This window comes from Cherax quadricarinatus, chromosome 69, assembly GCF_038502225.1.
Source record: "Cherax quadricarinatus isolate ZL_2023a chromosome 69, ASM3850222v1, whole genome shotgun sequence".
NCBI classification, from domain to species: Eukaryota; Metazoa; Arthropoda; class Malacostraca; order Decapoda; family Parastacidae; genus Cherax; species Cherax quadricarinatus.
In genome coordinates, this window is record NC_091360.1 from 5,957,939 (window position 1) to 5,982,938 (window position 25,000).

The following is a 25,000-nucleotide window of genomic DNA, read 5'->3' on the forward strand; positions in this document are numbered from 1 at the left end:
ACACGGAGAGTGTCCCGGTTCGATTCCCGGAAATGGTAGAAACATTGGGCGTATTTCCTTACATCGGTTGTCCTTGTTCACCCACCAGGGTCTTAGTCGACTGGTGTGGGTGGCACCTAATTTGCCCGAAATACTTTTCATAACAAGGGGGTTTCTAAGTAGCAGTATATCACTGATTATTTTATTTTTATTAACACACCAGCCGATTCCCACCAAGGCAGGGTGGCCCGAAAAAGAAAAAAATTCATCATCATTCACTCCATCACTGATGTCAGCTAGAAATAAAGATATTATTAATAAAAACCTTATGACGACGCAGGTGCCCTGGATCACTGTCAAGGCACATCTGACTTGAGAAGGCCGAGCCCTATGTGTGGATTCTTGTTGAACTGTTCCAATCTCGGTACTTTTATTTTTTTTTATCTATCGCAGGTGTTTACGCTTTTGGGTACACCGATTTGTAATTACCTGTTTGAGTTTGCAGGGAAAGGATGAAGTTTGTTCCAGTTCTTGGACTCTTCTCTTATGAATAAATCTCGTCAACTCTGTGTGTTGGTTAACATTTGTGAGTTGGTGAGAGAGAGAGAGAGAGAGAGAGAGAGAGAGAGAGAGAGAGAGAGAGAGAGATAAAGAGAGTGACTCAACGAAATAAAGTAAGTCCCGTTAACTCTGTGTTGGTTAACCTGTGTGAGAAAGTATGGTATGGCAGAGAGAGAGAGAGGGAGAGAGAGAGAGAGAGAGAGAGAGAAAATGATTCAATGAAATATAATCAGTTGACCAAATGAAATCGCTGGCCAACAGATGGCTCCCAGTTCATCCTGTTTCTTATCCGTATATCTCATAACAATAAAAAGGCTTTGAAATGAGCTGATGTAGATGACATCTCTTAGCTTGTAAATAAAGTTAGGACCCCTAGAACTAACCTTGCAAAACACCTGTGTAAAGAGAGAGAGAGAGAGAGAGAGAGAGAGAGAGAGAGAGAGAGAGAGAGAGAGAGAGAGAGATTCTACCACTGCACGGACCTTGTCCACACATCCTATATAAATGAAAAAATAATATTCTCCCTGTATGATACACACAGAGCCCAGCGTCAAACTATCTAATTTAGTTTGACATGGGCCACGCTTTTTTTCCTACACGTGTAAATAAAAAGTGATGTTTATGCATGAACATTACGAATTTTCGTAAATCGGGACGTTTCTCGCGTGTGAAACACGGTCTGCGCTTGCCAGGTGTTGTATATATTTTTATATTAATGGAAATGGCAGGTATATTATTTGACAGTGTTGTTGTTCCCCTCTCACCAGCGTGCGGCGGTTTGTGTGATAAAATCTTACAATCTGGGGGTATAAATCGGAATATTTCGGTCTATATATAAGTCCCTCCTCAGCAGAGCAAGCTTGAGGAAGATGGCTATCTTGTGACAGGGTTATATTGCGTGTAGGAAAGAAGACACGTGTAATCACCCCCACAAATCAAGTCGTTTGACGTATGGTTTAAATGTCTGATACATTCATGTGTTGGAAAGATGGATGGAAACGCACTCCTGAACTTCTTACCTTGTAGCATGGAATTCTGGGTCGAATGTGAGATTTGAGAAATACTACAGCTCTTGGATGTATAAGTAATTAAGATCACTAATCAACCGAGACTCACCGCACATAGAAAAACTCATGCATTCTGAAGGAGAGAAGTATTGTTTCAGGCCTTTCTTAAGGACACTGTTTTATTTGAATTTTCAGCTGCTACACGAAGATTCTAAAGAAGCATAACCATGTGAAGTTAAATCTAAATTCGTTTCTCACTGGGACAGCAAATTTTTTAATTTACTTGCTGATTACCACAACAAATTTCATGATGACGGCAATTTGGCAGCCACAATCCTTCCTCCCCCAAAAAGACACAAACGAAATGCACAGATATTCGCCCCTTAATGCCACCAAATGTGACATCATCGCTTCCAACCAGCCAACCATCAACGTGTAAAACCTTAACAAAAGGAACCCAAGAAAACCGCATAAAACTTATATTCAACCACTCCCACTCTTTTATCTGTCCAACCCACCCAAAAACCTACCCAGCAGTCTCAACCATCGCCACGACACTGATGATATTCTCCCTAGAGCACATTTGGGGTTCATTATTATTACTATTACCAAAACCAAGCGCCAAATCCACAAGGGTCATACAGCACATTTGGGAGTTCAATTCCACATGTCATGGGTTCAAGCCGCCACCCATTTTGTGATAGGCATATCTATGGCAGAGCATCCCGCGATATTCGAGCCTCACAATGATTTTGCTGACTTGATCAACAAGAATGTAGGCGTACACTCAATTTCTCTTTTGCCTTCAACAACTTCGGCGCCATAGTTTGATAGACCTAAGCAGCAAAATGAGGCCTTCAGATATTAACAACTTCATTTCTCAAGCTACGTAACCTAACTTCTAAGCAAGAATCATAAGCATAATCTACAGAAAGTTTCATTTCTTTCTACCACCATTTCCACAGCTCTTTTCAGAATTTTTGTTTTCGTCTTAATTACTATGGAAGACTATCATCACGTATCTTTTGCTACTGTTATTGTGTGTTTCTGAAAAAGTATTGAGGATATACCTCACTCCCTCCCTCACTCACTCCCTCTCACTCACTCCCTCTCACTCACTCCCTCTCACTCACTCCCTCTCACTCACTCCCACTCACTCACTCCCACTCACTCACTCCCTCACTCACTCCCTCACTCACTCCCTCACTCACTCCCTCACTCACTCCCTCACTCACTCCCTCACTCACTCCCTCACTCACTCCCTCACTCACTCCCTCACTCACTCCCTCACTCACTCCCTCACTCACTCCCTCACTCACTCCCTCACTCACTCCCTCATTCACTCACTCACTCCCTCACTCTCACTCACTCACTCACTCTCACTCTCTCTCTCTCTCTCTCTCTCTCTCTCTCTCTCTCCCTCCCTCCTTCACTCACTCGCCTACCCGCTCTCCCACCCACTCATTCACACACTCACAAATCCACATCACTCATCCACTTGTCCAACTTACTCAACCACCTCCCCCTTACCCACGAACTTACAAACTCACTTATCGTCTCACTGGCCAACTCGCCTATTCACTCACCCATAGCCTATTTATCTCCACCCACAAATTATTAAACCCACTAACCTATTCACCTACCCACCCACCCATCCCCTTCTAACAAGACGTTCGCTAATCCTCAAAGATTAAACAAAAAATCCTCAAACAACGAGACAGGAAATTCCCAAGGAAAAAATTCAACAAATCAAGGATGCAAATCAGGAAACACAAATCCTGCACCTGACATTTAGATTCCTTGTATTTTTATGGCAATTAATTTTTTCTCCAGAGGATTAATTTTGCAAACTCAAAACCAAAATTTCCCCTCAGACTTTACAAGGATTTACTGTCTGGGTGAGGGAAGTTAATGTCTGGGTGAGGGAAGTCACTATATGGGTGGGGGAAGTCACTCTCTGGACTGAGGAAGTTACTGTCTGGGAGGGAGAAGTTACTGTTGGGATGGATGAAATCTCTGCATGAACACGTCACTGGCTTCATGGAGAGTGGTGGTGATGATAGTAGCAGTAGTAGTAGTAATAGTAGTAGTAGTAATAGTAGTAGTAGTAATAGTAGTAGTAATAGTAGCAGCAACAGCAGCAGTAGAAGCAGTAGCAGAAAACTGAAGCAACAAGCAGCAATATCAACAATAATAGAAGCAATAGCACCAATAGCATCAGCAGCAAAAGCAGCAGCAGCAGCAGCAGCAGCCCAAACAATGCTTCCACCTTCTCTATAAATATCTATGCACGTTTTCGCTGAACTTAGCATTTTTTCGCACATTTTAAAGCAGGCAGTGTAGATGGAGTGTGGGGAAGAGGGGGCAGTGGGGAGATGATGACAGTGGGGAAGGAGAATCGGGAGGGAGGGGAGGTATGGAGTGGAGAGAGGCCTCTGCTATATAATTCTTACAGTAATTCAACGCTTCAGAGTCTGGACCGGTGTAAAGGATGCTTGACAGCAGCGGTCAGTCCCAAGCAGAGATCCCTCCCCCCACGTACTCTCATGTATCTCCGAGAACTCCCATATACCACTGACGTACCATGTACTATGACAGGAGCAACGAAGTTAAAGAACACAAGGAAACAAAGTTGTTTGCTCTCATATCCAATACATTGGTTCTTTAAGTAAACAATTCTGTGTGTATAAACAAATTGAGAATATATTCAGGGATGCAGTGAACTTGCTCGGGTCATACTGTACCTGGAAATTGTGAGGCAATCAACTTTGATCCGAGGATTAATACTTATTTCACCAGCTTCAGTAATTAGGTTGATTGTGAAGTAGTAAATACTGAATAGCCACCTTCAAGGGGGAAGTACCTTGATACTGCTAGTGAAGGGCTCTTGATTCAAGGAATTGTAGCTAGCCTCCCTTTTTCTCCGGTCGAACCTTATTACCTCCCATTACCCAAGCGCTCTAAGACCCCTGTGGGAAATAGTGGACACCTAAAGCTGCTACCTAACCCACCTTGTGATTTTACTGTTGTGAATTTATAATTCGCTGTGAAATTTAGCACTGCTTCTTCAGACATCACTGAATTACGACTTTAAGCTCAAATTACAGTCCTCTGTTGTGCACGTTAATAATTGTCATAGATGTAATGCAATGTATATTAGTAAAACTAAGCGTCAGCTGAAGTTCCGTATCTTTAAACAATAGACAATTGAGTAAACTGCAATTTAGTGCCATACTCCAACACTGACGCCACAGAGAACACAACACTCATGAAATCATTCACTGTTATCCTCCATAGTGTGAACATTGTTCCAGACTATGGAGAAAAACTCTTCTCTAGGCTGAGGGACTGACAACTTCAGGGTAATAGACTGATTACATCGTTTTTACACTCTCTACTGCCTCCTTTGTACTCCACTGAAGAAACCTACCGTGTAGGCGAAACGTTTCTGAGTAAAGATACCTAACTGTTGCACATGTTTCTTATCAACTTGTCGGTACTGTGTACCATTATCGCATTCATTCACTGTTTTGTCCAGTTGATCCAATACCACTGAGCTGGTAATCTCTCTCTACACCACTAGAGACAATTCTTCCCTGTTTAATAAAGAAAGATAAATTTAGTTACTTTGTTTCTATTTTTTTTTCTTTTGTATAATGTTAATTTGATGTTTAATGTAGTTTCAATCTGATGCTTTTAGTTGAAATTAGTCACAAATAAATGTTTCAAGTGGAAGTGCTGGTTTTTATCTTCCTTATAAGACTGTTTTCAAACACCTAGCGGCTTGCTTTGTACTAACATTGTGTGTGTGTGTGTGTGTGTGTGTGTGTGTGTGTGTGTGTGTGTGTGTGTGTGTGTGTGTGTGTGTGTGTGTGTGTGTGTGTGTGTGTGTGTGTGTGTATTCTCACACAAAATATAATGATTAAGAGGAAAGAACCCGGGGGATTACTTAGGAGAGAACAGTGGTAAATTTTGGGTCTTACAGACACAAATGACGAACTTTTTACAAGGACCAGCAAGAGTTAATTGTACATCTTGTTTACGATACTTAAAATGGCCATTTACTGGTTAATGGCTGGTGGCAATAAGTGGGGATATTTCATGAGAGCAATTCCAGAAGAGTCCTTGGGTGGGAGGGAGAGAGAGGGATGGAGGGAGAGAGTGTGAGGGAGGGAAAGAGGGAAGGAGGGTAGGTGTGTGTGTCATTGTATTTGAGTGTTTGTGAGTTCTCGCCCATCTGTCTCCGTCTTTCTTCATGTCTGTCTATATATTTGTCTGGTTTTCCCTCTCTCTCCTTTCTATGCCCTTATATCCCTCTCATCTACGCGCACACACACACACACACACACACACACACACACACACACACACACACACACACACACACGTCTTTCCTTGCAGATCAAAAACAAGAACAGGCGTCTATCCCTCTGATACAGAGCCAAGATGCAACATTTCCATGGGGAAGCAATACTGGCGTTGTACGCACTACACCCAACACATCAGCATTGAGGCAGTCCAGCATTTGCAAGGGTGATGCATGAAAAACCATGATCGTTATGGGCGAATATTTGCGAGGATCCATTTCCAGAATGGCACGACGTTTCGCCACGGCAATCAGAAAGGTCGAAAAAGAACGGGAGAAATATTCTCCCCCAGCGAGAGTGCTATTGCCAGCGTCGGTACTCTTGCTGTTGTTGGATATTACTGTTACTACTGTTGTTGTTACTGTTACTTCTACCATTAATACATATACTATAACTACTACTGTTACAACTGTTTTATTTTTTATAACTATTACCGATACATCTAGCGCAATCAACACTATTACTGCTACAGTCAGAAACACCACTAATACCACTGCTACAGTTGCAACAACTGTCACCTTCAAAGGCGTTACTACTGCCGATATAAATGGCATTGTCACTACTACTACGAGTAGTTTCTCGCTTAAAATTACCATGCTTTCTCTCACTACCATTTCTACTGTTTCTACTGTTTAGCTACCTCAATTACCACTGTTTCTATCCCCTTACTTCCACAAGTACCATTGTAACTGCTGCGTTTAACTCAAGTATAAGAGATAATTGTATAAATTACAACGTAGTGCTTATTGTAGTGCCTTTGTTTCACAAAACATGCGGTTTGTGGTAGTCTCTCTCGTGGACTCAACTTCCTCTCATTAAAATTATATAGACACCATTGTTTATATTATTTATATGTTTCTCGTTTTATTTTACCACTGATATACAAGTAAAAATAAACATTGAAGAGTGTGAGTATCGTTAGACGTAACCTTCTTCAGTCTCAGGAAGCCACTGTGTGGCGAAACGCTTCCTTAATCTTTATTCCCAAATGTTGCATAAGTGTCTCAATCTTCAACTCGTCGGCTTTCAAATCATCACATTTGTCGGACACTGCAACATCATGGGAGCTTGAAACAAGGAATTCTTCGATACTTGTCCAACCTTTGGAAGAAGACCTACTTACACTAGTGGATAGTTCCACTGTGACCCCGCCTCGTCCTGCTTCCACTCTCTACAAGTGATGGACTGAACACATCGATTCCAGGCTGAGGGACTGGTTACCTCAAACTCTTCTGCTTAGCCGTCTCTGCTTTGTATTGGACTGATGAAGCCACTGTGTGGCGAAACGTTTCCTTAATAAAGATTCCCATATGTTGCATAAGTGTTTTAATCATGAAAGCTAGAGATATCTTTGAAAGGAGTGATAGCGTATCGAACCCAGTCGTCAGTGTAATCTTAGGACCTGAGTTTAGACGTCGATCATTCCTCGGAATTGTTTACATTCGGCCCATTCATCAATAACACCACGACGCAGACACTGTACTTTCCTCCGCCACCTCAAGTCAGGAGAATTTTTTCCATAAATACCCTTCAGTGACACAGTGATTCTGACACTCCAACAGCTCCTCACTGAATCCCATGGACCACACAGTCTAATCGCCGAAGTCACACACACACACACACACACACACACACACACACACACACACACACACACAGGCACACACACACACAGGCACACACACATGCACACACACACACACACACACACACACACACACGTGTGACATAGCTCATGGCGCAGGGAGAGTGACCCATTAGCGGCCAGTGAATAGGCGGGGCCAGGAGCTATGAATCGACCCCTGCAACCACAACTAGGCGACTACAACTAGGCGAGTACACACCCTGCAGAAGTATCAAACTCTCCACTTCACATCCTCTTCCCATCCCTTCCTCAAACAGCCCCAACACCTTTTTCAATCTCCCGAATTATACATTAAATATACGTTAATTTTTTAAAGCAATACGGGAAAAAAATTTCGTACAGCAATATCAACAATATGAAAAAGTACGCCCTTCAATTCATCACCAATCACTTGACACTCGACATATTTAAAAAGTGTCCTTTCCAAACTTTTATACATCTATGCTGTGCACAATTAACAGAGAACAATATATCTAAAAAAATGCAGTTCCCGGTGGGAAAAACAACACACCCTCAACAATGTCCAGTCATTTGTTGGACACAAAAGAAGAGTTTGATTATATATATTTTTTGGGGGGGAAAGCCGAGTCACTTCCTAAAATTTCATGCAGAAATTTCAGTTTTTTTTTTAAACGTTCGGAAGCGTTTGTCATGGTGTGGTAAGTGTATAGGTTTTTGATGTTTGCTGATTGTGTTTAGAAACGTTCATGAGTGTGTTAAACTATATATAAATAATGCAAAGTTTACGGTTCTGTCGTTTTCGAATGTCAAGTCAAAATTAGTTGCTGAGTTCTGTATTACATGAAAAGAATTTTCACACGAAGCAAACAGGAAATATAGAAAAAAAATGGAGAAGAACATGATGAAGACGAAAGAAATTAGAAAGGGGGAAGAAGGAAACAGAAGGATAATGGAAGGAAGAAAAAGCAAGGACGCAATCAAGCAAGCAAGCAAGGAGGAGGAGGAGGAGCGGCAGCAGTAACAAAAAAAAAAGCTTCAGGGTGGCCAGTTAGTTGAATGGCTAAAATGGTTTAGAAAACCGACTGGCTGAGGGACTGATTACCTCAAAATTCCCCTTATCTTTCACCGTTCTTCCCTATATTGGACTGAAGAAGCCACTGGCTGGCGAAACGTTTCCAGGATAAAGCTACCCAAATATTGCATAATTATCTCCTTTACTAAGTTGAATGTGAAGAAATGATGGAAGGTGGTTTCATACTTGGCTTAAAGAATAGGTACGATAGAGCACGAGAGGGCTTGAACCAGCAACGACCTGATAATAAACAGAGCTAGGAGCGGATACTAGACCTTTGCAATAACAAATAGGTTGCTACAAAACAGAAAGTGCAAGCGTATACTGCGCTATAACACACGCGCGCGCACTTCGAATCTCCTTCAGGAATGGAATATTTTAGGTCTGTATACAATCTGGTGCTGCCTATTCTATGATGGGCTTGATCCTAGAATATGCAGCACCAGATTGGAGCCACCTTCTGACTAAGCCTGCTCATGGTTTTAAAAAGGAGCAAAGGTTGGCAGCATGATTAGTCCAATAGTTAAGAGAATTGAACCTGACTCTGGAAAAGACGAGGACAGGGAGGTGGGTTATGATAAGAACGAATACAATATTTACATGTAACTAATGAGGAGGTTAAGGAGAACAATATTTGGCTATGCGAGGCCAGGTACAAGGGGCCACAGATGGAATTTGAACATACAGGTTTGCCACAGAGATGTTAGGCAGTATTTTTTGCAGTCTCATGGTTGAAAGAAAGTAAGATAACTCACTGTGCATATGATGGAGAACTCTGCTGAATATTCTGTGTAGTTTTTAGGAATAGTTACGACAAAGCTCAAGGGGCAGGAGACAGGACTCGACCCCCAAACAACACAAATAAGTGAACATACACCAGCGACCACACACACACTGGAACCCTGCAACCACAGTTAGGTGAATACAATTAGATGAGTACACACACACACACGCACACACACACGCACGCACACACGCACGCGCACACACACGCACACACACACGCGCACACACACACGCGCACACACACACGCACGCACGCACACACACACACACACACACACACACACACACACACACACACACACACACACACACACAAAGGTTTGCAACAAGACTATTCCCAGAGCTAAGAGGCATGTCCTACTAGGAGAGGTTAAGGGAAATCAACCTGACGACACTGAAGGACAGGAGAGATAGGGGGGACATGATAACGACATACAAAATACTGAGAGGAATTGACAAGGTGGACAAAGACAGGATGTTCCAGAGATGGGACACAGCAACAAGGGGACACAGTTGGAAGTTGAAGACACAGATGACTCACAGGGATGTTAGGAAGTACTTCTTCAGCCACAGAGTAGTCAGGAAGTGGAATAGTTTGGGAAGCGATGTAGTGGAGGCAGGATCCATACATAACTTTAAGCAGAGGTATGATAAAGCTCACAGTTCAGGGAGAGTGACCTAGTAGCGACCAGTAAAGAGGCGGGGCCAGGAGCTTGGACTCGACTTCTGCAACCTCAACTAGGTGAGTACACACACACACACACACACACACACACAATAATCAGTCAGAATTCCTACATACGACATATGTCAGACCTATCACAGCACTGGAACACCTGTCTCTCCCCCAAACAAACAATGCAAAGAAACTGAAGCAGGTTCAGAGACTGAAACAAGGCCGGGCTCGATCAGTGAGGCGTAACTTACGAAGGTAAAATAACTTAACCTTATGACCTTAAAGCCATTAAGAGCTGGGATATTTATAATAACTAAGAGGATATATAAATATTTATTAGGGGAAACAAACTGTTTTTTTTTTTGTTGGGGGGGGGGGAAGTCTGAGATCGGGAACACGAAGACATAAAAGATGCAAATAAGTCAAATGTATGTTAGGAAGCACTTCTTCAGCATCAAGGTGCTCAAGAAGTGGATATCTTAGACGAGGTGGAAGAAAACGCGACACACAGCTGCAAGGTTAAGAAGTTTAGCCAGGAGCTGAGACTCAACTCGCACAGCCACAACTAGACGATCACACTGAAATGCTTGGGAAAAATTCTTCATACAAAAAAAAAAAATGAAGACCTTAACGAAGCTAAGGACATTAAAGAGACAAACTAAAGACTTTAACGAAATAAGCTTAACGAAGAACCGTGGGAAAAATGTACCTGGTTGGGAGACTCACTAGTTTACTTTTTGAGAAATTAAATTAAAATGAGAATTAAGTGGAATAGGTGTCCTCCAGGAGGGTTCGTTCAGTTTTAGCCAGGGGGAATGGGTATTATATTACATTTAATGCAAGAAATTAAATTTACTTCCGGTAATCAAATTTACTTTAATGGTGCTTAGAGACAAGATATTTATACTAATTACGTGTCTTGACCAGGGTAAAGAATTGTGCATGAACAGGGAAAATTACCAAGGAATTCTTGCTTTCAGGGGAGAGCTTTAATAGTTTTTAAACTAGAATCCTGATTACCAGGGCTGTGGTGATTACACTGAAATGGGATCTGATAGCACCAGCTTCCTGGCTGATCGGTTATCAACCGTAGAGCCTCTTCTGAGAGCAGGTTACGGGGGGGGGGACGATGACCCTCCACTTCAGAAATAACAAACAAGCAGCAACATACAGTATTACTACCCAGACGCACATATGGAAATTCTTCCTGGAAGTGACAGAATAATTTACATGTACTGTTGCCGCAGCATCGATAACACAACAAACGCATGGGCAATACTAAAGGCAGATAAGTTTATAGAATATGTCTTGTGCTTATACCTCTGATTCCGAGAGAAAACATCACAAATACATAAATTAAGTTGTTGGAATTATACTGACAATGGGAGTATCATTATCAATTACTGTATTTATTTAGACATAATAGTGTGCTGCTGCACTATTATATATGATAGTTGCGCAATGGGAACAAAATCTAACTGTTTCCATACCTGGAGGGGGTTACGGGGGTCAACGCCCCCGCGGCCCGGTCTGAGACCAGGCCGTCATATTCCATCACACAGGATGGTTCACGCATTGTTAAAATGTGTCAGCCTGAGCTGGGCAATCTTCAAGGCAGGCATAAGGATATCGTCAAGCATTCCATTTGAAGGATCATCGGCTAAGGTACCTCCGAAGTTTCCTTCCAGCAGAGCTGGAATTACTATTATTTGTGAATTTCTATGCTATTAGCTATGCCTCTGAGGGTTATTCAAAGCAAGGTTCTATCTTTCGTCCATTAACCGGAGAACCAGAACCACATTCATCAGTGATTAATTTTTTTGCATGGTGCGTATACGAAGGTTCATTAAAGGTTCCTTGCGATCAATTATATTTATATGAGAAACGTTTAACCCGCTGGGGAATCTGAGTTAATGTTGCTTGATGTGAGGAAAATGAAGGTAGCTCCAGCTTCTCTGATCAAGAGCCCTTCAACATTTATTTACCTCCACATTAAAACTGCTGAAATCTGTGGGGATTGGAAACTCTGGCCAGAGAAGTGGTAAATGCGCATGATAGGACTGCATGTGGATACTGGAGACTCGGACCAGCCGAGGAGGGAGAGTGTGCATGAGAGGACTACATATTTTACTGATGGGAAGTGATACCGGGCTGGAATATTGCCCAGATCCTGATCTCTGCTCATTACTGCTACTTTACGAATCTCCTCGAGACGGCTACTACATCTCTGTGCTTAAGGGGAAACTGCTGCTGTTGCTTCCGCTCCGGCTGTTACTGAATGTCTGTTGCTCCTGCTGCTTCCGTTGCTGCTCCTGCTCCAAATGAATATGTTTTGTAGCTGATACCATAGCCAATACTTAAAGACTGTCTTTATTGATTAGACTGCTGCCGCTGGCCCTGTTGCCGTGGCAGTAACTGACGTTACTTAAATGCTGCTACTGACTGAGCTCTTCCTGATAGATACTTACCATTCCTAACATAACAACAACGAATACAGAGGCATTTTCTTTAAGATATGTACCAGTAAAACAAGTCTGCTATCATTGAAAATACAGATCGTAAAGAAACAAAACAGACACCAAACTGCTGCTCACGTGTCTTATTCATCTACTGTACTTGTCACTATTGTTTACCTTTAATATGCAAGATGACTCACGAAATCGTAATGACACGATTGCAAACAAAGCATACCACGGGCGGGATTTGAACCCGCGGTCAAAGAGTCTCAAAAGGTGGACCGAACCAGATCGTTGATCTCCATACGTTCGTAATGAGTGAGAAAAATTCGTTGCTTTTGTTTCAGGAGCAAAGAGTGAATATTTTAATACCACCGTCACTTGCTTAGCTAACAAATACGGACTCTGTCTATTGAACACTACCCACAGGACGAGTACGACGTGACTGCGCACAGGAGGAGTACAAGGTATTGCGACCCTTGAATGGGTCACAATGTATATAATGTATATTACCTGTTCATATAATTTTATATTGCTTATATTTGCGATATTAGCTAAATCGTAAATATATTGCTTTATATTATTATTTGACTTAGTTATATTATTAGGTAGGATGTAACATTTATATAATATTCAGTGCTCATAGTTCGAGTGTTAAGTAGCTGACGGCATTGTCTAACAATAGCTTCGCTCGTTACGCTGCCGGCGTAACGAGCTGGGCAGCAGCAGTCCACGGAGAGTCACGTGATCAGGGGGGTTGATCACACCTCACCTGGAGTAGTCTGCCTGGCCTACGCGGTCTTGTCTGTTTGACGTTCTTCTAACAAGACATGCCTCTAGCTCCCTTGCTGACCCTTGTTGGAAGATCATCTCTGTTGCTTCTTGTTGGTTCTGTGTAACTCTGTTCACAGAACACAGCCTAGACTTAGTGATTTTCGACGTTGTACTGAGGTTGTGTGTCGCATAGACACTCTGAGAAACTCAGGTCCTGAGCTGTAGCTTCTGACCTAATTTGTACTGGTATCTGTGTACTGTAACAGTCGGGGATTTTCTAATGCTGAACTTAGATTCAGTAGTATGGGAGTTTTGTTACTTGTGGAGGATCTGTCGTTATATTATCTCCTTGTTCCTGATTCTGTGTCACTGTTGCTTATATTGCTATTCGGCTTATCAGTCGTTTTATTGTTCAAGCAAGCTGTTCTGATTGCCAGGTTGGTCAAGAAGTTAGTTGATGTGAGGACTTTTAGTCAGTCACTGGTTAAGTCTAGTCGAGTCTTGAGACATAGCGAACTACTTAGAGCACTTACATACACACAAACTTACTTGTATATATTTGTATTATGTTATTAAATGTTAACAATGTACCAGACGGTACTTAAAAGCCATAAAGATGTGATATGTGCCTTCAGCACAATACTAGTGTACACCAGAGAAGTGTAAGTACTTGTATCCTATATTATATTCAATTGATTACTATAATTTACTTTGGTAATATACGCCTAGACAACTTAATTGTTATTAATAAACTTATTGAATTTTAATTTCTTTAGTTAGTAGCCTACCAGTTGTAATCCTGAAGCACTATTGAATCTTACTAAATTCTAATGGATAATTGGACCAGGATACTGACTACTTGTTACAAAAACCCAGTAACAGGCTGGATGCTAGAAGGGCAGTCCTTTCTAGTATTCACTGGAGATCTCTATGCTTATTAGATATCGCGTTTTTTGTAACACGAGGTGACTGCTGCGCACAGGATGAGTACTATGTGATGAGTATTCAGTGACTAATGCCCACAGGATGGGTATCGGGGTGCATGATAAAGCTTTTTTAAATCCTTAACGAAATCTTAGTCGGCGTATTGTTATTCGGTAAAACACACACATATATAGACACACACACACACACACACACACACACACACACTAACATACGCGCGCACACAAATATCAGTGAAAAGTTTGGAGTCTCAACTTAATACTTGAGCATAGTGGGTCAGCATGAGGGAAGAAAAATGTATAAGAGGGAATGAAAGTCAGTAGGAGGGAGAAGGGAAATGATAAGAAAACTGAAAAGGGAAGAACAGTAGTAGCAGCAGTAGGAAGAGGAGCAGGAGGAGAGAATTATCAGCAGTAAAATCAGCATCAGAGAGGGGGGAGGGAGATCAGCAGCAAGAGCAAAAGCAACAGGAGCAGCAGAAAGAACAGCAGCAGCAGCAGCAGCAGCAGCAAAAATAACAGCAGTATGAGGCGGAAGTAAGACTATGGCTGTATTAGTGTTTACACACTCAAGTTTCGTCAGTACCTGACCAGCAGGGCTGTGGTCCGTACTTTGAATTGCGTGCGGTCAGCAATAACAGTCTGGTCGATCAGACCCTGATTCGCCGCATGGTATGGTCATGGTCCGGTCCGCGAGGGCGTTGACCCCCGGAACAGTCTCCAGGAACACTCCAGGTAAGATACGTTTCTGACCACATCGTAGATTTCTTCTAATATCTCACTACGATGTTATACGTCTCATCTGCTCTTCCACCACGACGCTATATCTCCCATCTACCATACCACTACGACGCCATACCTTCCATCTACCTTGCCACTACGACGCCATACCTCTCATCTACCTTGCCACTACGACGCCATATCTCCCATCTACCCTGCTACCACGACGCCATATCTCCCATGAATCCACTATGAGGCCATATCTCCTCCCCATCACGTCCCCCTCCCCGTATCATCAACACGCCCCCACCTCGATACGCTCCCCCTCCCCTCGTTAATAACACGCCCCCCACCACGTCACAAAAAAAGTACTCCCCATCCAAAACGCAATTTTTACTAAGCTTTTGTTTTGACACACTTTTGCCGTGAAATGCTGTCTACTCCTGATGTGGAAATTATTCTCCACTTAAGCACAAGAAGAGTTTAGGCTGCAGCAACATTACTGCTGCATCAGTATTCCTTGCAGCTCACGACACAATCGTGTGCAGAATGCTCAGATTCCATCAGCAACTAGGAACAAGACGAAATTTCGTGATAATGCCTGGCAACTGTTGCTCTGATAATACTCCTAATGAGGAATTTTTTTTTGTTATGCTGGTAGTTAACTGGTGGAGATGGTTAAATAAGGGGTAGAAACTGGAGGAAATGGAGGATTTAGAAGTCGGTTGTTTTAAAAAAGAAAACTGTGGTGTTTGATGCAGTGAATTCGGTATTAAAATTATCAGTTTGCGTGCTGGCTGTCTGTCTGTCTGTCTCTCTCTATACAAACGAACTGTCAAGGCGTGCTTGCTCTGTCTGTCTATATCTCTTTCTCTCTCTTTTTCGCCTATCTATTTCTTCCTAGTTCACTCCCTTGCTTTCTAGCAAGCTCCCTCTCTTCCTTGTTTCCTTTCTCTAGGCTATCCCTTATCTCGCTCTCTCCCTCACTTCCAACTTCCCTAAACACTATCACACTGTCCTTATTAACACTGCCAATGTTACCTCATCTACTGCTATTAAAATTCACGTGGTCATTTATATGATAAACAATGACAAAACAACTAAGCAAATTGAAACCGAGAGTTTCACATCTTTTCGTCAAGTCCATCAACCTTGGAATTTAACAATTTGTGAGCCCATTTTACTTCAGATTTTTTGGAAAGTTATTATACCACTACAAAATAAAAAGGGAGAGTCAAGCACCGCAGAATATTGAGGTAGTGATGGGAAAAATTTATGGCAGGTCTCTTGATCTTAAAATTCTCTTCTACACACATTATTACCTTGGATTTCTCTCTTTCGTTCTCTCTCTCTCTCTCTCTCTAATGCTCTAAGGAATGCGCCACGCCGAGGCCTTATTTTTTTTTGTATTTCGTTTATGCTTGACCAGCCTTAATATGGCGGTAATCTAATGAGCGTGAGGGGCGTGCGTGTGTGTGTGTGTGTGTGTGTGTGTGTGTGTGTGTGTGTGTGTGTGTGTGTGTGTGTGTGTGTGTGTGTGTGTGTGTGTGTGTGTATGTGTGTGTGTGTGTGTGTGTGTACTCATGTGTGTCTGCAGGCGTCGATTCGCAGCTCCTGGCCATGCATCTTCGCTGGTCGCTACTAGATTCACTCTCTCTCCCGGTTACAAGAGCATTATCGTACATCTTCTTAAAACGATATATAGATCCCGTCTCTAGAATCGTTTTTTCCCCTAGTCTCCCACCACCAACAGAACGACAAACATTCATCTGGTTTCAGGTCAACAAAAGACTAACGTTATGTTCATCTCCCAACAGCATCACTTCCAAAACGTTACCACCACCAGCCTAAATTTAATTCCAAAACAATCCACAATTCAATTAATAATTTCGGACAGAAATTTACGCCCACTTTTCCCCTTTCCAGTTTTTTCTTCCCACTTCCCTTTTTACTAATCTCTCTCTCTCTCTCTCTCTCTCTCTCTCTCACTCTCTCTCTCTCTCTCTCTCTCTCTCTCTCTCTCTCTCTCTCTCTCTCTCTCTCTCTCTCTCTCTGTTCCTTCCCTACAATTCCTTTCTATCGCTGGCTACATACATACGCTTTTGATGAAATACAAAAATTACACACCACTTTCTCTCCCCTATTTTGACATGAGCGCCTCGCTCTATATAAACTCGAATTTTCATCTCTGTTAATAAAGATCAAAGAGAGGGATCAATGAAATGTGCTGGGGGCGATACCCCAGCTACACCAGTAGCGCACTGATTCTAGCACCACCAGTAGAACAGTAACACCAACACTACCAGTAGCTCAATGATATCAACACCTTTGTAATACACTGGTGCCTTCACGACTATCAGCACAGTGATATCTGCACCACCAGTAACTTAATGTTATCACTAACACCAGCAGCTCAGATTCGAGCGAACAGTATCTCAATGTTATCACTAACACCAGCAGCTCAGATTCCAACGAACAGCTGCACAATGACAACAGTACCTAAATAGCACACTGGTACATTCAGGACTACCAACATAGTGATAAATGCACTGTATGTAGCATAGTAATTGTAGTACCACAAGCAGTACATTATACTATCATCATCAGCACCACAGTGACGCCATACTGTCCTTAAAAACACGTAAACAAATACGAAGAGCCATCACACAAAACAAACGATTGGCAGCCACTGTGAAATTCATTATTCCTGTACACTTCTACAACTATCCCCTCCCCCCCCAAAAAAAAACACACACATGCTTGGCAAACCTGAGAATATCGTTCCGATACCTCAGTAAGGAATCGTTCAAGACTCTATATACCGTGTAAGTCAGACCCATACCTGCTCAAACACGTCAAGAAATTAGAGAAAGTTCAAAGGTTTGCAACAAGGCTAGTTCCAGAGAACAGGGGAATGTCCTCTGAAGAAAGGTTAAGGGAAATCGGACTGACGGCACTGGAGGACACTGAGTACACACACACGTACACACACACGTACACACACACGTACACACACACGTACACACACACGTACACACACGTACACACACACGTACACACACACGTACACACACACGTACACACACACGTACACACACACGTACACACACACACACACACACACACACACACACACACACACACACACACACACACACACACACACAGCCCCCTACTCACCCCATCATGTATACAACGGACCCCCAACGTGGATTTAAAAGCAATTCTAGCTAATTCTGAACGCGAGAGAGCTGAGTCTAAGTCACTGCTGATTGCTTTCAAAGCCAAGAGTGTATTCTGGCTAATACCATTCTTTTTTCCCGTGGCGCAAGGGTAAACACGCATGATTTTATTTCCCCTTGAAGAAAGAAGATGAAGAAAAAACTGGAGAATGACTTTTTGCAATTACTAATTTATAATGAATTATAATTGTTAGTTTTATTAAGTATTATTATTATTATTATTATTATTATTATTATTATTATTATTATTATTATTATTATTATTATTTTGTGAAAGACAAACTGTTTGGACTTGTGGAAGCTTGAGCCACTGCTACTTCAATTGCATTTTATGGAAAAAATTAGGCCAGATCATATTATTTTACTTCAAGAAGTTATCCTCAACTATTTTTTACAAAGTTCTATATACATATTTTAGCCGAACATTAAAATGTCAGAAAATCATTCAAACCACAATGAATCGTCACAAAGGTTTATGCTCGTGGTCGCTCTTCTGACGCGAATTTACTGTGAAAGTATTGAAAAATTCCAGGCGTACGGATACTGTTTCCTTGGGGTTTCATTCCAGTTAAGTACCGGAATTTACAGAATTCATTTTTCTAATTGTTAGTTTGTACATCGTTTTGTTGTTTTAGTTTAGTCATTGCTTCTTCATCTTTTCGTTGACACCTTCAGTTTATTAAACGTTCAATTTACCTGTGTGTGTGAAGGGAGAAACTAACCCCTCCTGCCCTCCTTCCTTCCTTCCCTACCTCCCTCCCTCCCTCTCTCCCTCCCCCCATTCATTTTCAAGGAAGGCATTTCGATGTATACCTGGAGTATACCTGGAGACGTCTGTTATCTTTCTTCGTAACATTTTTATCAATACCAGAACACATTTTTTTCTACTACAGTTGTAAATGGTTCGGTGATAACGACTATTTCTGGTAAAGGACGCTCATGGACATTTTCAAGACATTTATTAAAGGAGAAACGGACTATAAATAAGTGTCCTGAATTCTGCACAAATGCATGTTCCAACTGTGGTCGAACCCGTTCTTTTAAATGTTCAGTCTTTCGAAACGAAAGCCTATGCCATTTTACTGAAGTCTTCACTTATATTACCGGAAAAAAGTCCCTGACTTCTTGCTTCACTTAATTTCGAGACATTGTAAAGTTTTTTTGTCAGATGAATTGATGTTTAAATGTACCTGTCAATTTTTTGAAGGAAGGAGGGTCGACCTTTAGCTCCTGACTCGACCTGCATTATTGGTTACTTGCCTTTTAGATCCTATCATACCTACTCTTGAAACTGTGTAGTAAATTCACTTCCACCACTGCATTCCCCGTAACGAGTCAGACACGAGTAATAAATATTTTTATATTAATAATTATAAAAATAATAGTAATAATAAAAACTAACAATAACAGTAATAAAATAATATAAAATTATTATTATTATTATTATTATTATTATTATTATTATTAGCAGTAGTAGTAGTAGTAATTTTCCTTCGCATTCTTCCTCTCCCCCTCACCTGTTGTTTTTCTCAAGACTTTTCAAGAAGGCAAGAGCATCTTGGGCAGACTCGACCCGCCTCACTACACGGATCTGGAAGGACGCCCTCGCTGGTCTAATGGACTGGAAGATTTCCTGCAGCCGAAGTAGCCCTGCAGGATGGAAGAGAAAGCTACATGAGAATGATATCAGGGAGGGAAGGGGAAGGAGGGAGTGAGTTTGGGAGGAAGGAAAAAACAAGGAAAAGATGTAGCGAATGGACAGTTGAAAAGACAAGTGTAAACAAACAAAAATATGTAAAAGAGCGAAACGTTTATGTGAAAATGTTTTGCCTTAAACGGGAAATCAACAATACGACAGAGAATTACTAACATGTTAAGGGAATCACAAACATATTAGGGAAATCACCAAAATATTAAGGGAATTACCAACACATAGGGGAAATAATCAACACAAAGGGAATCAACACATAAGGGAACCTCCATCACATAAGAGGAACCGGCATCACATAAGAGAAATCAACACGTAGGAAGAATCACCAACACACAAGGGGAACCATCATTCAAGGGAAACTACCAACACATAAGGGGAATCAAAGATGAATCACCAGCACATAAGGAGAATCACCAACATATAAGGAAAATCAAAGATTCCTAGTTGTGTTCCTAGTCGTGTTCGATATTTGGCAACGCAGCAGTCTTCACCTTAAGGATTATTATGGAAAGGCGCTAAATCAGCATGGGTCGCAGAGTATGACCACACGGAGAGACCGTCTGATCATGACGTCATGGTAGCGTCACAGAGATGGAGGAGTTGCTATGACAACGTTATCACTACTCCACCAGTGTTTACAAACATCAGCTGACATCCCTGCTATTCCCATCAATATTATCATTATCATCATTATTACTGTTATTTATTTTATTGTAAATATTATGTCAGTGTTATTGCAGTTATTATTATTGCACATTATTATTATTGTGGTTATTAATGATGCACATTATATTATTGTTGTATTTATAATAACAACAATGAGTGTCAGAATAATAACCATAATATTATTGTAACTATTTGATTATTATTATTATTATTATTATTATTATTATTATTATTATTATTAAACTGGTTGTGGTCACACACAGCTGAGGTTCCATGACTGATTACACCGACTCCAGGCAAGGGACTGATTACCTCAATCTCCTTGTGATCTTCATTATTGTTTGTATTGGACTGATAAAGCCAATGTGTGCTGAAACGATTCCACAATAAAAATAGCCAAGCGTTGCACACGAGTCTAATTTAACAACATGGAATGACATGGTTTGAATTCAACTGAGTTCAGTGGACTAGGGTTATATTAATCTGATAGATGCGGGTCATGCGAGGTCAACATCCACTGATATTAATCAGAACGAGCTGAAATATTTTTTACATAGCTGAAAATAGGTGAAAACAAGTTAATTTGCTTGGTACTGGCATCCAGTGTTTTCCTGCTCTCTAAGCCCGGTCAAAGGGCAGGCTTCCCCAGTGAAGCTTTGATCAGCCAAGATATTGCTAGTAGCCCAATACTCGTACGTCAACATAGTCATCAGAGCCTGGCTGATCATGGGCTGTCATGGGTTGCTCAAACAAGATATGTACAACCACGTCAGTTTTAGACAAACCAAAGCTCTGTATCGTTGGAATTTGGGGTCAATAATTTTTTTTGCAATGCAGATTTTTGGTAAGAACTTAGAACGTAACAGGAGGGACAATTTCTTTATTCTTTAAAAAAAAGATATACAGTATTTAAAAATTAATTTTTAAGTTTATTAGTCAAAAAAAAAGTGAATCTACGTAATTCCTAATGACTAAAAATTGGGGAAAAATTACTTTAAACGTATTACTCAAAAGAAAATGTATATTTAATCCTTGCAAATAAAATGACTCCATACACAATTTTTTTGGTATAAAATATATGGAATGTTACAATCGAGAAATATTGTTAAAAATACATAAATTAATCAAAATATTTAGTTCATCGAAAAATAGATTTGCGCCGCCAGTCTTTTAGAAGACCAGACATAAACGTCTGGTTGAGTTTTCTGTTAGAAACAGGATTGTTTGTTGGTAGTTGTTAGAAACGGGATTGTTGGCACTTGTTAGAAAAAGGATTGTTTGTTGGTAGTTAGAAAAGGGATTGTTTGTTTTTAGTTGTTAGTAAAGGGATTGTTTGTTGGTAGCTGTTAGAAAAGGGATTGTTTGTAGGTAGTTAGAAAAGGGATTGTTTCTTGGTAAATAGAAAAGGATTGTTTGTTGGAAGTTATGTTAAAAACTGGATAGCTTGCTGGTAATGTTAGAAACGGGATGATTTGCTCGAAGTTACGTTAGTAACGGAAGGACAACTTCTTCATAGTTATTCAAGAAACGGGATGACTCGCTCATTATGTTAGAAACGGGATGATTCGCTCGGTAGTGTGCGTTGTTGAACACCATTATTCTCAAAATACGCATTCCTCGAATGCTTTAAAAAGTATGTGAGGAATGCGTTTATCCCTAAAAATGCGTTGTCAAATATTTCGCCATCTTCTTGTGCGTTACTCAAGACATTCCTAAAATTATACCAAAAATCTGCGTTCATTAGGTTAGCTTTATAGCTTATGTATCGCAAGTAATTTTATTATTGATTTCAGAAGGGGAAACGCTAAACTCTTAAGGGTCATATATAGCGCTTGGAAAATGGAAAAAGCATTCAGGTTCGATTAAAGGGCAGGGAGGATAAGTCCAGTTCCTTGGATCAAGAGCCCCTTACTGGCATCACGACACGTCAAAGGCTACATGTGAGTCATTAAGGCTGCAATTCGCCTGCATACGAGCACAAAAATATAGACAACTGGTTCCGAAAACCGACAGGTTGATGAGGCTCCAACACTTGGGTATCATTATCCTGTTTACATTTCTCCACTGGTTGGCGAAACATTTCCACAATGAAGATACCCAAGTGTTGCACAAGTGTCATCAACACAAGTATAGTTTCTCCTCTTAAAGAAGTATCTCAGTATATACACTGAGATACCTTTGTATACACGGAGCTCTATACATACCTGTGTATCCCTAACATTATCAAGAAACACTGAAAGTAATACCTTAGTATCCCTTAATATTGTTAGAGGTCACGAAGCCGCATGGAATACATGTTCTTGTCACTGTGGTCACACAGCATTATATACATATTTTTTTTTCGGTTTACACTTCAGTTTACATGACTTGTAATCATGACTTGTAAGAGCCTGGTTGATCAGACCCTGGTCCAACATGAGGCCTGGTCTCAGAGAACCGCGGGGCCATTGACACCCGAAGCCCTCTCCAGGTAAACTCCATGTATACCCAGGGAAGTAATGGGGTTTGAGACGAGGAAGAGTGATTGCAACAATAGCCTCTATCAAGAGCCCTTCCCCATTATCAAGGTTCGTACCTTCAAGCACAAATGTTTAGCCAGATTAATTTCACTGGTAATTATACATTAATACTTTCCATGGCATTTTTATAGGATTGTAATCATTGATATGAAATTCCTTTACTTGATTGAATTCCACATTGCTGGCTCTGAAGCCTTGGAATTCAAAATTAAATTTGATTAATTAATCAAATGTCTCTCTCTCTAAAAGAGGAGAGACGTGTGCAAAATAATTCAAGTAATTTAAATGTTGGTTTGTGATTGGTGATTATTAAAAAGTCGGCGCTAAACCCGTGAGGGTGCGATCGCTGAAGTTTTAAATTTGTTTTGATGAAATTTAACCTGGAGAAAGTTACCACACTTGTGTGAAACAGAAGCTAATTAAGACATCGGCCGTCTTGTACAATAGAAACCCCTCAAGGGAGGTTCCTTGGCGCTGGTGAGGGGCTGTTGATCGAGGGAATTGGATCCCACCCCTACAGGCGCTGTATAATCCTACGGATTTAGCGCTCCCCCACGATTATAATAATAATCAGTACTAATTGTGCCTTATGAGCTTCTCCTCTCATTTCAAGTTCATTTGTGGGCTAATAAAGCCCACTGTATGGGCGAAGCCTTCCTATTCAAGGTTCCGTCTTACTGCATATTTTTCTATCTATCGTCGTGTCGATATTTCATACCATTACACATCCACAAACCACCTTGAAGTTACCATCCAGTGTTCCAACCATCAACCAGGTACCAAACAGCATATTCCAGTTGCCAACCCCAGCCAACGTGTTGTTACCAATCAGGGTCTTCCAGTTACCATCCAGCGTCTTCCAGCAACCAATCACCTACCAAACGTCTTCCAGTTACCATCCAGCGTCTTCCGGCAACCTACCACCTACCAAACATCATCTTCCAGTTACCAAACACCTACAAAACAACATCTTCCAGCAACCAACCACCTACCAACAGCATCTTCCAGCAACCAATCACCTACCAAACATCTTCCAGCAACCAACCACCTACCAGACAGCATCTTTCAACAACCAACCACCTACCAGACAGCATCTTTCAACAACCAACCACCTACTAGACAGCATCTTCCAACAACCAACCACCTACCAGACAGCATCTTCCAACAACCAACCACCTACCAGACAGCATCTTCCAACAACCAACCACCTACCAGACAGCATCTTCCAACAACCAACCAGCGTGAAGACAAACCAGACACTCCCTCTTGGACCACCATTATAAAGCACAAACGCTGGGATCCATTACCAACATATTTATGAATAAAACAAATAAACAGCAGGGAACAAAATATCTTTGAGGTTATTTATATATACTAATGGATACCAGGAGAAAAAGAGACAACCTTTTATCTCGCTTGATTATATTAATGGCCAAACACGATCTACAATTTCTGACTCCGACTTCACTGTTTTCGTTTTTATTATACATCACCGAGGAGAACTTTAATTAAGGGGTTGCTAAAACAATTTTTTCTTCCTCAAAATTTTCGTTTTATTTCGCTCACACCAATGATAAATAAAATGTGTACATGTAATATATATATATATATATATATATATATATATATATATATATATATATATATATATATATATAATATATAATATATATATATATATATATATATATAATATATAATATATATATATATATATATATATATATATATATATATATATATATATATATATATATATATATATTTCATTAGTTATTACTGTTGCTAATACTTCATTTTTAATATAAATTTACAATTATTCAGTAAACATTTTGCCAGTGGTTACCAAAACTTGCACTCATCAGAGAAGTTATTTGTCTTCAGTGAGACATCGATGTTGTACATCAATAACTT

The 25,000-nt window shown here is 40.8% G+C and overlaps 1 protein-coding gene across 3 annotated transcripts in view; it reads right to left on the reverse strand.

The window, feature by feature from the left end:
• LOC128701873 (glutamate receptor 1) overlaps nt 1–25,000 on the reverse strand; it is a 1,634,372-nt gene that overhangs the window by 541,698 nt on the left and 1,067,674 nt on the right. For all 3 annotated transcript variants that reach the window (XM_070099830.1, XM_070099829.1, XM_070099831.1), the window contains exon 5: nt 19,708–19,840. In XM_070099830.1, coding sequence (XP_069955931.1) covers nt 19,708–19,840 — 133 coding nt within the window. The remainder of the gene's footprint in view (nt 1–19,707; nt 19,841–25,000) is intronic.